The sequence below is a fragment of the Venturia canescens genome, chromosome 4 (genome assembly GCF_019457755.1).
Source record: "Venturia canescens isolate UGA chromosome 4, ASM1945775v1, whole genome shotgun sequence".
In the NCBI taxonomy this organism is placed as follows: Eukaryota; Metazoa; Arthropoda; class Insecta; order Hymenoptera; family Ichneumonidae; genus Venturia; species Venturia canescens.
In genome coordinates, this window is record NC_057424.1 from 25052746 (window position 1) to 25067552 (window position 14807).

Sequence of the window (14807 nt, forward strand, 5' to 3'; positions counted from 1 at the left end):
ATAAGGAGGTGGAATTATTTTTGGGACATAAAAATAAGTAAATGACCATGTGCTAACCGATACCAATACTGCAGTTGTCGGAATTCTTACTGGAATTGCCAAAAAAAATATCGAACAAACATTCTGATACAATTCCAGTCGATTCAGAACGATCTTCTGCAAATTTTTTCCCTCTTGACAATTTCATCCAAGTTTCGAAATCTTCGGGATTAGCCACATTTTTGAAAAAGTCGTCTTTTTCAGGTAAAAATGAGATAACCCTGCGAAAAAAAACGTACAAAACTTTTTCAAAAACGAAATTGAAGCTATTGTTCCTCGCTTCAAAAGGTTGTCATAAAGAAAAGGGAAAAATTCTCACAATTCATGCGTCCAGTTTTAAACGGACAAAAAACACCGGAAAACAGTCACTTTCAAAATAGCGTGCCAAATCCAAAAAAAAAAAAAAATCATAAAAAATATCTGGGAAGAGGGATATGAAGGAAAATTTGTCCTCTTCAAAACGCCGTTTGCTAAATCCAAATATCTTGATTCTTCAAAAAGTTATCAAACTTTTAGTGCGGCTCGAATTGTTGTCGAGTGATTCCATACTTTTGGTCGTTAGAGTGTATGTGGAAACGCTATGCTTATACAAGTGAACTTTAGTGATCAATTACTCGATAACTGTACTACAGAAGAAAAATCTTAAAAAAATTGTATTGTCAAATTTGGCACTAAAGAATATGTTCACCAAATTTTATAAAATTCTGATCATTTTGAAATTTTTTATGTTTTTAGCATGGTTTAGCATGGCAACATTGTAAGCCTGTACCAAAAATATCCTTAAAAGGAGCGACCTCGAAAATGGAAAATGATACATGCGAAATCTGGCTAGGTGACTTACAACTGCTGTAACCGTTGAACGGTTGGTTCTAGGCCAATAACTCTAAGGACTTTATTTATAGGGAATTCAATTTTCTACAAAAATACGTAAGCAGAATATCCGTGAAATTTTTTTACAGATGATATGAAACGATAATCACCCAAGTTTTTTTTCACGTGTCATTCTTATGGAAGATTGAAGTATGCGGTGGGCCGGCCGAAATAATTTTATTTCGAGCTGTCCTTTCGGCTAGCTTCATCGTTTTGGCATAATAAGAAGAAAAATGCTTGTGGAGCCGAAAAAAAAAAATCGATTTTTTTCGACACACCATTTATTTAAAAAACCATAGAAAACTTTTCATCAGCAGTCTTTTTTATTTTCCATTTGATATTCATCTTTGACTCAAACACAACGATAATAAAGCTCGAACCGCGACGTCCCGTACTTGCAACGAGAACGACAAGTAAAGGATATCCTACGACGAATTACGGATTATCGTTATTGATTAGCATTGTGCCGAAAATTCGAGCTTTAAATAAGTATACTCATTTTCTTTCGCTGCTGTTTCGGTGTAGCCAAAGTTTTTTCATTTAACCTCTACATTCCCTTCGGTGGCTGGTCGATCGCGGATAGAAAGACCAGAGGTGTCCGGAATCGAGGATTTTAAGTGTCCAACAACTCTCGCTGATTCTCTGTTTTTCTTCTTTTCCTCCTACTGGTGCCACGTGAAAAAACAAACACAGCTTCACTCGTGCGAAGGCACGAAGGCGCGGATCCCCAAAATACATGCGCCACCGATCGGAGTGGCCTCGGATAGAATTGCACAATCGGAGGACGAAAGATTAACACGCGCGCTAAAATTTTTACAACACCGCGCACTCTTTCAACGTCGCTTTTCAATTTTTTTTTCAACATTTTCGCATATTCCTCCTCATGAGAATTATAAAAACACACATTTGAGCGTTTTTCGTTAATTTTTGCGGCTCAAAGCGTATAATGAGAAAGATCGATTTTGTCCGATCGTCTCGTTAATGAATAAAATCCTCAAATATCGTGTACTTTTATTATTGGCCACGCTTCGGGCGCTTCCTGACGAAAAAGTAATAATATTATAATCATTTTTTCTTTTCAAATTCGACGTCATCGTTGTTTTGTACATACGTTTCACGCATAAGTCCATAATGTACAATAATGTACCAATTTTGTTTTGTTTTTTGTTTTTTCTTTACAGAGGAAGAACAAATACACAGAAGCCAAGTTGAAAGCATTGAAAGCTCGAAACGAATACATACTCTGTTTAGAGGCATCGAATACGACGATACACAAATATTTCGTCGATGACCTCTCGGATCTAATCGATGCAAGTATTTTTATTAATGTAATATTCATGCCCAAACTCATTATTAGCGCGTACAAAACAACGGTACGCGTTGACTCAACGACGCGTTTAATCGATCCGCGCATCATTGTTTTTAGTGTATGGACTTTGGATTTCATAATTGCATCGCTAGGGCACTTTTGATGCATTGTAGCGCCGAAGAGGGAAGACAACGCTCGTTGCAAAACGGAGCTGAGCAATTGGCCGCTTGTGTCAATTCACTGGATTCGAGAGCTGACAAGCAGCGATTCCTCGAATCCCATCACGGGGCTTTTATGATTCCGAAAAAATTCGAGTTCCAGTCTCAACGCGGGGATGAGGTTAATCATATTCAACATCTCATTTCGCGTTGCCTTATTTTTTATTTTCCTCGAAAGAAGGGAAAAATTTTTCTCGTTCAAACTCTCCCTCCCTCCCTCCCTCCCACGGCCAATGCGGCCAACGAACGTGCTATTAACGTAGATTGTTGTTGAATTTTGTAGACGCCAGAGCCAGAATTACAAAAAGTTTTGCACACCGAGATGGAGCAACGACTGACTCAGCTTCAACAGAGAGTCACATCATTGAGAACAGAATCGGAGGAAGTTTGGAAGACGTTGGAAACGGCCGAAGCAAGTTTGATGGAAATGTTGACGGCGAAGGATTACGATTGTTCAAGGTATTTTGGAGAAAACGGAATGCCAACATCGAGACCACCGGAAACGTTACAGATTAAGCTCAGAGCAGACCGCCAGGAGACGGAAGAATTTTACCTCACGGTAAATAATATTATCATCATCGTCATCGTCGACCCAGCGAGAGTAATCGCTCGCCAAGTGTTTAACCGCGCCCACCTCCTATTCGTCTAACCTTTGGATATGTATATTTTAGAGAGCGCGTCCATTTTCATTATTACGCGAATTACTCGATTTCGATCCAACTCGATATTTAAATTAGCCTTTGTTTCGTTTTGATTTTCACTCATGTTTATCTCGGTAAAAAACTTTTCTTTTACTCAAATAATGATAAAAAAAATAGAAAAACTCGGTGATCTTGTCACGAGTGCACACGTTGTCGGATCCCTTTCTTTTCTTTTCAAACAACCCTTAGCAACGATTCATCTCCTGGCATGTGCCTCCCCCTCACTTCAATTTCACCCAAGCACCCGTGCTTGCTTGCTGCTTGACTATTCACGTTTTTTCTATACTCTCTCTTCTTTCGATACATCGGCCAGTAAATGTTCTGTATACAAGATAATGTCGGTACACAGTAATTGTATATTATTCGTTGTAGAAATTTCGAGAATATCTTCTCGGTACATCGAGAATAGCGAGACTGGATGCGAAACAGGAATACATACGGCAAAGTTTGCAAGATGGATCGAACGCCTCGCCAAATCCTTCGATTTCAACGACGAAACAGAAACAAGCGAGAAGAAAACGAATCGGACGTCTGCAGATGAACGGACAGCCAAAATTATTTGCAGGCTCGTTAGAAGAATATCTTGAGAGCACAAATCAGGAGATTCCCTTGATCATGAAAAGTTGCATCAGAGTGATTAATCTTTACGGTCTTCACCATCAAGGTATTTTTCGCGTGTCGGGTTCGCAAGTTGAGATAAATAACTTTCGCGAATGGTTCGAGAGAGGGGACGATCCATTGGCGGACGTCACCGACGCATCCGACATCAACAGCGTCGCTGGTGTATTCAAGCTCTATCTTCGAGAACTTCGCGAGCCTCTTTTTCCAATAATATATTTTGAGCATCTCATGGAATTGGCACAGTTGGAATCGAAGCATGAATTCGTCGTCAAGATGAAGGAACTCATCTCGAGTCTTCCAAGACCCGTAGTCATAGTCATGCGATACCTCTTTGCTTTTCTTAATCAGTAAGTACATGCACGCGCGGGAAGGAACGGAGCGTCGGGGGGGTGGACACTCCGATAATATTTCCCCCTCCCCCCACTTCACGTTGTGTTGTCAATTCACGATTGTCCTATATAGCGAGTAAAACGCGCTGCTAGTTCAAATTTTATTGAGCACTAATTTTTCTAGTACATTTTTAGTGGACATATCCCTCGCTACTAGATTTTTCATCATCGACAACTTGTCTCATTTTTTCTTTTCTCTCTCATCATTATTTTTTCATACATACGCGGACGTATTAAATTTTTCAAATTCGTAATCTTACATGATGAACGAGAGAAAAGAGAGAAGAGAGATTTTACAAATGACAAGTTTATAAACACTGGAACAACAATAAAAAAAATAACTATTCCAACGATTTGATCATACATTACGTTTCATTAGTCTTTCCGAATTCTCTGACGAGAACATGATGGATCCTTACAATCTGGCGATATGCTTTGGACCGACTCTCGTCCCGGTGCCTGAGGACAAGGATCAGGTCCAATACCAGAATCAGGTCAATGATCTCATTAAAAACATAATAACGTTCTGCGAGGAAATATTTCCTGAGGACATTGGTGGAATACAATATGAGAAATATATAAGTCGGGAGCCTGACGACGCGTTAGTTCAATTTTTTATATTTCTCTATATAATTATATTATTTTTATTTACGAGCAGTATGAAATAAAAATATACTCTTGTAATCGCCGGCAGGGATGTCGGGGATTCGCCCACCGATCAAGTACAAGAAGACATGGACTCTGAAGTTTATCCGTCCGAAGATGGTGAGGAAAAACGTCTGCCGTTACACACTAATTACCATACAAAATCCAAACATCTTCGATAACTAGTTGAATCACAAATTATCATTCTTATAATTGTAGAATCGGAGAATTTGGAAGCGACCGCACAGTTTGATTTCCACGCGAGATCGGAACGGGAGCTCAGTTTCAAGAAAGGTGATACCCTCACGCTGTTTATGCAAGTTAGCTACGATTGGTGGAAAGGTTCTCTCAACAGTCGCGAGGGTTTGATTCCCGACAAGTATATCATGCTGAAAATCAAGTGAGCTGGTCAAAGATTTATAGCTTCTTCAAATCATTCTCATTTCCTTCTTTCATCACGCTCGTTAGGATTCTTTATTCATGGCGCATTGTTTTTTTATTTTTTATTTTTTTTTCTTTCGTTTTCGCCGTTTCTACAAGGGACGAAGATCGGGAGAAAGAGTTGTTGAAATCGTCGAGCGAAGAGTCAATGCGGAGAAGAGCTTCGAGTTCGGCGGAGAGCGCCCTATCGAGTAATAATTCACCGCTCATGGGTCCGACGAGCAATACCAGTATTTGGCCAGCATTGACGACGGTATCATCGGAGGCGACGAATACGACTGCGACCGGCAATCATACCGACATCTCGAGCAACACCGGCACCGGATCCAACATTATTACTACAAGCGTTGTTACGGATCCCGTTACAATCTGCGTAACGTCCTCACAACCGATCATCAGTCGAGAGGTATTGGAAACGACCGTATAGCAGTCATTCATTTCGTCTTCGTTCCTCATTGTGCTTCTTGTTTTTTGTTGTTGTATGAATGTTTAATCTTAAATTTTTTTTATTTTCGTCTCGTTCCAAAACATTTATCGAGCATTGTTGTTTCATCAATATCTATGTTTGGGCGCGCGTGGTTGTGTGTGTGCGTGTGCGCGCGGTGAGTAGTGCGCGCCTGAGCGCTCGTCCGCCTTGCCGATTGTGGTGCTGAAACTCGTACGTATAGTATGTAGTGAGATGCAAATTGCGCATGGCTACAACAGAGTTATGCCCAAAAATGTGCGAAATCGTGTTTTCTTTGAGTCGTATGGGAGGAGGGGGGGAGAGAGACAGAGAGATGAAAACCCTTTTCAAATTTCGCTCTCGGAATCTATCAAGGGGTCGTTGATACAATAATAATAATTGAAAAAAAAAAAAAAAAAAAAAAACTTCAGACCTTTCATGGATTCGAAACTATATTCTACATCTTCCGCACAACACATGCACTGCTTGGTCGTAAAACAAGAGAAAAAATTAGATGACCGTGGTACACCCGCTGATCACGACTAATCTTTATAAGTGAATCAAATTTCCAATTACCTTGATAATCCTCTATCAACGAGATGTCAGATTCGAAGGAAATGAGAATTACATAGACAACGAAAGTGAGGGTTGTGCTAGTCCACTATAGAGCAGTAGAGCACATCACAAACAAGGATAATACATTTGAAAATAGACAGAGAGGGGTGGGGAGAGAGAGAGAGAGAGAGAGGAAGATGGAAAAAAACAACGGAATCGAAGCATTGCGAAAATGGACGGCGGCGGGTATTGCAGTGAACTGTTATCGTTTGGGTTTATGTCATTCGTTTCAACGCAATTTTGTTTTACGACTTTAAAAATACATGGGACCTAAATTGTTTATAAAATACGTTTGGAGGATAAAAATGATTTTATTTCCACTTTGTCTCGTTGTAAATAAACTTGTGATAATATACGACCGTATACACGCCAGAATGCTGCTCTGCATGTGCATATACGGACTACTACTATCCGTCTTATTATACGACACGCATCATTCGCCTCCACATTTGCCTTTTACTTGATAAATGTCTTTTTCTATGCACCGTTTGTATCTTTTTATTTCCATTACGTATCATCATCATCATGAATTTCCGAATTTAATGGTTGGGTTGCTTACTGTCTTTCCAGATATACGTTTAGTGTTGGTGCTTTTCGCGATGTGCTAAAATGCCGTCTCGCGATACGATAGACGAACGACCTTCGCCGGACTAAAAACTATTCGATAAAACTGCTGCCGGTATTGCGTGAGCGTGTGACTTTGACTTTCTTTCTAACGTTTCCCCCCCGCATCGCCGCTCAATCGTTCTATTTTCTGTGATTCTCGGGCATTTATTAATAAGAATTCTTTTTTCTTCTCTACCGTTTTCATCACCGTTCCTGCTTTTTTACCGTATACAGAATATATTTATATCGTATGCAGAAAATCGTTTCTATTCAACGCCATCGCTGTCGCCGTCTTTATCATCTATTTTCCTTAATATCTTATTCAAGGAGTATCGCATTGACTATTCAGTTGGTTTCTTGAATCCTCTAGAGTTTCGTAGAACAATTTCGGTCTGTAGGCGATTCGGAAGACAATGACGCGTATGCGTCGGGAGCAACGTCTTAGGCAAAATGGTGGAAACTCTTTGTGCTTAGGTGAGTAACGCTTCGCGAAGAGTCGCTCATTCCCGCTTCTTATTCCCACTTCCGAATCCCCCCTCCACACCGTCTGAAAATAAAATTTTTGAAAAAAATTACGCAAAATGTGCTTTTGTGCTGTTGTGGGCAGTGATGGAATCACTGTCCGCAACACGAGGTTGGAAGTCTATATATTTTCATATCAACAAACCCAAGGAATATTTGAGAAAAGTGAACGCTTAAAGAAAACAAATTTTACCTGCCATCTTGCTGATTTTCAAATACTGTCTACGATGCCGAGTATATGATTTCGAGCGGGGTGATTTACCGATAAATCGCAAACAGTTGAGTCGTGGTTCATTATGAAATTCCACGAGTTTCTTCGACGAGGCCAGTCTTAAATTTTTCATTAATAAAAAATTTCGTTAGTTAGTCGTCTCGAAACAAGATGACTCGGTGGCAACGACCGGTTGGTTACCTGGTATAAATTACCGACCGCATATCCGTGGTCAGATCGACCAGATGGCGTACGTAGAGCTCAAAGATAATTTTGATTTCCATTGACTGATCATTCATGCATTCATCGCATACACATTAAAAGGAAAAAAATCTGTAGATATAGGTATCGCGAGCTCATCCAAAATTAAACATTGAAAAAAATCAGCAAGGAGCCGTGAAGCCTGTTTTTACAATCTTCACCAATTATAAAAGAACTTGAATGAACCAAGAGGCAGATATGTATTCATTACAGAATATAATAAAATAATGATAATGACGCAATCTATGAAATTGTCATAATAAAAAAAAATAAAACTTGACTATCGATCGGTATGAAAATTTTTTTCTATGCAATCGTGTCTAACAACGGTGGAGAATATTTCATCGTCGTTTACTCTCTCTCTCTCTCTCTCTCTCTCTCTCTCTCTCTCTCTCTCTCTCTCTCTCTCTCTCTCTCTCTCTCTCTCTCTCTCTCTCTCTCTCTCTCTCTCTTCTCGTATAACGAGATATCATTTCAAATATTACATCTCATTGATGGATTTTCAGTTGTGTGATTTTCGTGTTCGCTAAAGTGTAAGATTTTCCCAATTTTTGAATATACGCATCGACGATTATATTATACCCCTATTATTTGTGGCACTTGCGGTCTTGTGGCTTGTTTACAATCTTCATTCGTCACACAAATGTGTGCGCGTGTTTACGTATATATACACACTTATCGTTGGCCTGTGTGTCACGTGCATGTTATGCGTAACGTCTATTGTTGGATCAGGGCCAGCATGTTGGCTTCTGATGTATACTATTCCGTGCAAAATACGCTCTTTATATTCTATTAATGTTAAATCGGCAATCAACTTGTTCCGTACATAGAGAATGCCTTTTTTTCAGAGTTGCTCAGTATTTTTTCATTTCTCTCGTAGTCATTTGTTCATTCGAGTAGTCTCTTGTCAGTTCTCCGATTTCGGTTCCATGATTCGGCACAATGTTTTATTAAATTCATTATTACATATCGTCCGAACAACTTGTTCGAGTCTCACCTCACAATTGTGGCAAGAAAGGATGAAACGAATGTTATTCGCGATACCTTAAGATTAGAAGAGAAAATTTGGTTTGTTTCTTCGGTATTATGCGGTTAGACGTCGCTCGTTGAAAATTTATGATTGGCCGATTAATTGGAGTTTGGGGGTGGGGGGATAATTGTCTCTCTATCGTTATTTGTAATTACAGGAAGGAAGCGTCAACACTTCAAATTCGATGGCTGTAACAGCAACCGCGGTAATAACAACCTCATCGAGCTTACCATCGAAAATTCCCAGAGCACCAAGCCCGGAAACGGATAAAATTCAAGTTGACATCAACAACGGCGGTGGCGGTTGCGGCAACGATCAATCTGTGAGAACAGCAGATATCATAGAAATGTTTAGTACCGAGGTCGAGGACGGGAGTGTTTCTGATTTTTTAGATTCGCTCTCGGGGATAAGCGAGCACGAAATGACAGACGATCGTGAGGTGGTTAGAGACGAAGAGTCCTCCGAGCGTCACTTATCGATGTCATTGAATAATATGGGGTTTGAGCGAGGCGCTGCCAGAAAAGACCAATGGAAATCGCACAGTTTGGGAGAATCATTGCAACAGAACTTACACGTTAATTCGTTGCAATTTGATTCAACGAGTTGTTCCCCTCAACATCATAATCAACATAATCATCATCATCATCATCATCATCATCATCGTCATCGGCATCAACAAGATCAACACGGCGCAGAGGATCAGCCGCAGGATGAACAGACAACTTTTTCGGCGAATCGTGAATTATGGCAGCGTCGCGCGACTTCTCAGACCCATCTGATACCGACAGCAACACCGCAAACAATACCCCCAAAATCATTCAGGTCCTCGCAGGAGTTTCGTGAAATGCGTCAAAAGCACACACCCGATCTTGTTATGGATTTGCCACTTTCGGCACAGGATGTAATTGACAACAAATCAGTATCATCAATTAGCTTGAGTAGTTCGGATGAAGAAACTATCCCATCTTATTCGACATCATCGAGAACCGTCGAAACTGATAAATCACCGACAACATCCGGAGGTCCCGAGTCACCGGATATGAGCACAGCCGCCGAAAGATTTGCCAAACAGAATCAGTGTACGCTGAAAAAAAATACCAAGACTTGTAGTAGTAGCGAGAGCGGTTCTACGACGAAATTTAAGCGTCTCGAGGCCGAATTGATTGTTACCGCGTCAGAGACCGATATAGCCGAGTCTCAAATCGTTAGATCCACCAGTAACAACGAGATATCAACATCCAACGATTGTCAACTACCAAGATCACCGCTACCTGCTCGCTCAACACCAAAAATTGCTGCTAAATTCGCCGACATGCGTTTAACCGGTGGCAGCCAATCGTCGAAGCAGCAGCAGCAGCAGCAGCAGCAGCAGCAACAACAACAACAACAACAACAAACATCTTCTTTTAAACCTCAGGTTAAGGTAAAGCCAACTATTTTGCGTAAACCAAATCCATGCTTTCCAAAGTCGTTGCCCCTCGGACATATGAGTCCCGAATTGGCGCGAAAAATTGAGAAACAGCAAGTACACAACAATAGCGAACAAACCAATTAATCAAGTACATTTACTTTAACGCGTGACAATCTGTCCGAATTATTTTTACATCGTCGTTGGTGGAAGATACGCGTTCGTCATTACACATTTTAAAAAAAGAATCTTCTCCTTTGAGCCATTCTCAAAAATAACTGTCATACTTATTCGTCAGAATTGCTATCGATATTAAAAGGATATGATGATAGCTTGTATACTGATATTTCATCTTGCCAAGATGAAATGTTTTCGATTTATAGATGGATAGCAAAAGATGAACAACGCAAAAAAAGAAAAGGGAAAGGGGATAAGGCGATTTTGTCAAGCACGCGGTTAGAAATAGTTGGCTTTTCCTGCGCCTAGTTGCGCCTATAGGCGCCCTTTATTACCGTATGAAAACTAGATCTTTTTTTAATACTCGGCGTCAAGGCGCGCTACCTCGTCTCTGGATAACGCCCCCGCAATGTGATTGTATCAACCAAGAGACTTGCCAGATTTTCGTATCAATCGTATTCGGTCGGTGTGAAGGATACATAGACGAGATCCCTCCCCGTCGAACCGATGCGCGAGTTTATTTTTTTTACCCAATAAGAGAGAAGAAGAACATGATGAACAATATAATAATATGCTCTTGTGTTATTTTTTTACCAGAATAATTCTTGAATTCAAGTTTCTAGTCATCGTACGGATGATACGAGCAGGAAGAGAGTATCACCAGAAATGTGTGCGCCTTTTCGTACGCCAGCGCATACGAAAATCTACCGAAAAAAGTTCCCATAGGATGCATCGAAAATAACGAGTGAGAACAGGATCTGAAACTAAGGAAACAAATATTTAGGACGTAAGCTCAAACGAATTTGTAATTTTTACGAGGGAATATAATTTATTTTTTATTGCGATCAATCGCCAAATGTAAAGAATTTCATAATTGTTGTCGTGTTGAATTTTAGCGCTTACAATTAAACAGGACACTCGGGTGTTGAACGAACAAGAGGAGTAAAGCAAATGAAAATAAAAACCACGTACGATGTTCCTTTATAAACGCTTTTAATTGTATCGTTATCCTCGCAGCGAAGCTACGAATTATGAATATATCAAGTATCCATTCATTCATCCATTCATCGATTCTCGCGTTCATTACTATGTAAGATCGTTATATTATTTTTTATTACTCTCAACTATCTATTTTTTTCATACTTTTTTAACGCAGTCCAAACGAGTGTTCCGTCGTTCGCGTCGTGTTATTCAGGAAAAGAGTTACGCGGTTTAAGCAAAAAAATTTTTACAAATTATCGTATCGAGAGTTACTGAATCATGAGAGAGCGCGGCTTACCTGCTGCTGCTGCTGCTACTGCTGCTGGGATATTGCTAAAGCAGGCCGATTTAATCTAAGTGGATGTCGTAATAAATGAAATAGGTTGTAACTCATAATCTGATAAACTATACTCGGTATAACAGTGAGATTATTAACAATACTAATCTGCGTATTGTAACAATGCCTCCCCACAGCGATCCATAACCATAATGACGAAGATGATTAATATAAACAATACCGTATATGTAAAAGAAGAGCAAAAAAAATTTGACAAAACTGTAATCTTATTATAGTTATGATAGCATAGTACTACATATGATAAAGGGCACCGTGCGTCTATTACCTAACAATAATGGAATATCAATAATAACAACATCAACAACAACAACAACAACAACAATAATACTAATAATAATAATAACGAAAGAATATCTTTGCCGTAGATACATGAATTTGTATAATCTTCATGCAAATATTACGAATTAAACTCGGTTCAAACGATCCATTACGGCATCTACGAGGTCCGTATTATTCATAACCAGTCCAGTTATTATATCATTGAACTCGCGCCACTGTATTCGCGATCCTACATGTCTCAATTGGGGCCGAAGAGTGCTGGAAATGGTAGGTGGAAGAGGGCATCCATGAACGGAAAGTTTCAATCATATACGTGCGGGAAATAGTGTTCTTTAAATTACAGGAATTTATGCACAGGCGGGAGAACATTGCCATCTTCGTTTCTTTTTCTAATATATATTTGAGAAAGTGCGAGGGCAACAATTTGTATAATTCATGTTTCCGTAATGACTCTGACATCTGACGAACCGATGCAAATCATAACTTTGATGAAAAAGTTACAAAAATTATCCAAGTTCGTTTGTTGGGTTATGTACAACTGTTTCGTATTAACGACAGTTTTCAACAATGTTCTACGTCCCAAATCGCTATAATCTACTCTATATACACACACATACACACATCAGTCGCATCCCAAGCGATAAAATTACTATACGTGACCTACGGAGAGTTCGCGGACTGACGCAATAATATGTATTTGTTCCATGAAGAAAAATCACCGTAACCGCATGTTCCGAGCCGGACATCATTTTTTTCCATATATATTCCAAAAAACCAGCATTTCGATAAACCGGACGGCATGTTTCAAATTTTTTAAATCTCATTTTCAACATATTATTCACGATGAGTAACGGGCGCAATGATAAGTAAATAATGACTCGACATAATAATAATTCTTATATTTGTTTTATTTGGGAATAACGCGAGTATGCATGAGCTGATGAAAAACAAAAAAAAAAAAATCCCAAGATCGGCGATGGGAAAATACAATATAATACAGTGAGGTTATAATAACTTTGACTCGAGAAAACTATATAATCTTGATATAATATTCCGTAGTCAGCTGGATTAATAAAAACAAGTTGAAACGTCGAAAATCCATAAAATTACCCATCGTATCAACCATATATGCTGCGAACGACGCCAAATATGCCCAAGGCGCGGTCATTCTTTGCGAATATGCGAGAGAATAGTATAATAATACTACATAATTTATGGTATTTATAACGATTTCGAAGCTATCATTGAGGGCAAACAATCCACCGAAATATGCCCGAAATATCTCGCCATGCAAGACACTGCTGACGATGAGTTTTCTTCTTTCTTTTTGACTAGCCGCGACTAGCTTCACGCGTTCCAGATCCGTGAGTCTAACTTGGCCACTGGCAACTGCTGGTAACAATCCTATAATAATCGCATCGGCCATTGTTGACCAACGACGATTTCCAAAAATTCATCCACAATATAATTATCGCTCAATATCGCGTACGTATATATATGACACGTTTTCTTTGCAATGCGGTTCAAACACAGATAAAAAAATTTCGGCCAACTTGCACCCAAATTTTGTTTATTCCATTATGAAATAATTAATTACTACTAAACTTTTTAATTACAGTACTGATGACTACTAAACGATCACTTAAAGATATTATTAATAAAAAATTAGAAAAGCGCAAGTCGTTCGGCCAAGTTTATGGAGGTTATAAAATGCTAAAGTACGAAATTCACAAATTCGCGGTTCCTGGCGCAGAAATCAGCGCACTCTGGTGACGAATTACGCATTCGTCACCACACCTCTGTAACGCTCCGAGCGGGAATTATAATAACTATTATTCCGAATGATTTAGTTTCGGGTGGGTTCGATTGATAAGGAGTTGAAACTCGCCTTGCGAATTTCTCTCCAATAACTCAAGACAAAGATATAAATGTTTGATGCATATATTGACGAAAATATAGATCTTGACTCTTCGGCTGACAACAATGTTCTCTCTAATTATATTCCGTTCGACTTTTAGTCTTACAAATCTTTTGATTCTCACGCGCAGACTCTGTACGCGCTCCGCTCATATGCGGACCAATTACGCTGGTTCTCCCATTCATTCAATTCTGGGGTCTCGCGACCCACGCTTCGGTTTCACACGCTCGCTTCGCAACCACACAATGCCCTTATTATTCTAGGTCCTTAGCATAAGAGTCAAATAAGAGTGACGAAGAATATGTCCTAGCCTAATATTTATAAGATGAAAGTGGGTAAAAGTATCGTATTGGGATATTAAAACTAGTTATATAAGAAATCAAAGAAAGCCTTATTTCGATACATTTCAACGTATGGAGATTATTATAATGTAAACTATAAGAATGAGTTAGTCAATACGTTCATGTTTCTTATCGACTAGCGGTTATTGTTTATGCTATACTTATATATTAGTCACCCAAGTCCGTCACGCTCCTCTCATTTATTAACATTTCAATGATCAAATTATCAAATCAGTATAAAATGCTAAAGCAGTACGAAATTCGCAAATTCGCGGTTCCTAGCGCAGAAATCAGCGCACTCTGGTGACGAATTACGCATTCGTCATACCTCGCTACTTACAGCGCTACCGGTAGTTGGTTTTGGAATTACAGCCGAACATAAGAACAAAAAAAACACAACCGCCGTGTGTATATTATATATA

At 39.4% G+C, this 14807-nt stretch overlaps 1 protein-coding gene across 7 annotated transcripts in view; it reads left to right on the top strand.

The window, feature by feature from the left end:
* LOC122409865 (SLIT-ROBO Rho GTPase-activating protein 1-like) overlaps nt 1-12270 on the top strand; it is a 38628-nt gene extending 26358 nt beyond the window's left edge. For all 7 annotated transcript variants that reach the window (XM_043417736.1, XM_043417739.1, XM_043417743.1 and 4 more), the window contains 9 exons: nt 2091-2219; nt 2336-2557; nt 2720-2995; nt 3510-4105; nt 4527-4748; nt 4842-4912; nt 5012-5192; nt 5333-5639; nt 9081-12270. In XM_043417736.1, the coding sequence (XP_043273671.1) occupies nt 2091-2219; nt 2336-2557; nt 2720-2995; nt 3510-4105; nt 4527-4748; nt 4842-4912; nt 5012-5192; nt 5333-5639; nt 9081-10478 (3402 nt within the window). In that variant the 3' untranslated portion in view covers nt 10479-12270. The remainder of the gene's footprint in view (nt 1-2090; nt 2220-2335; nt 2558-2719; nt 2996-3509; nt 4106-4526; nt 4749-4841; nt 4913-5011; nt 5193-5332; nt 5640-9080) is intronic.
* Nucleotides 12271-14807: the final 2537 nt, after the last annotated feature.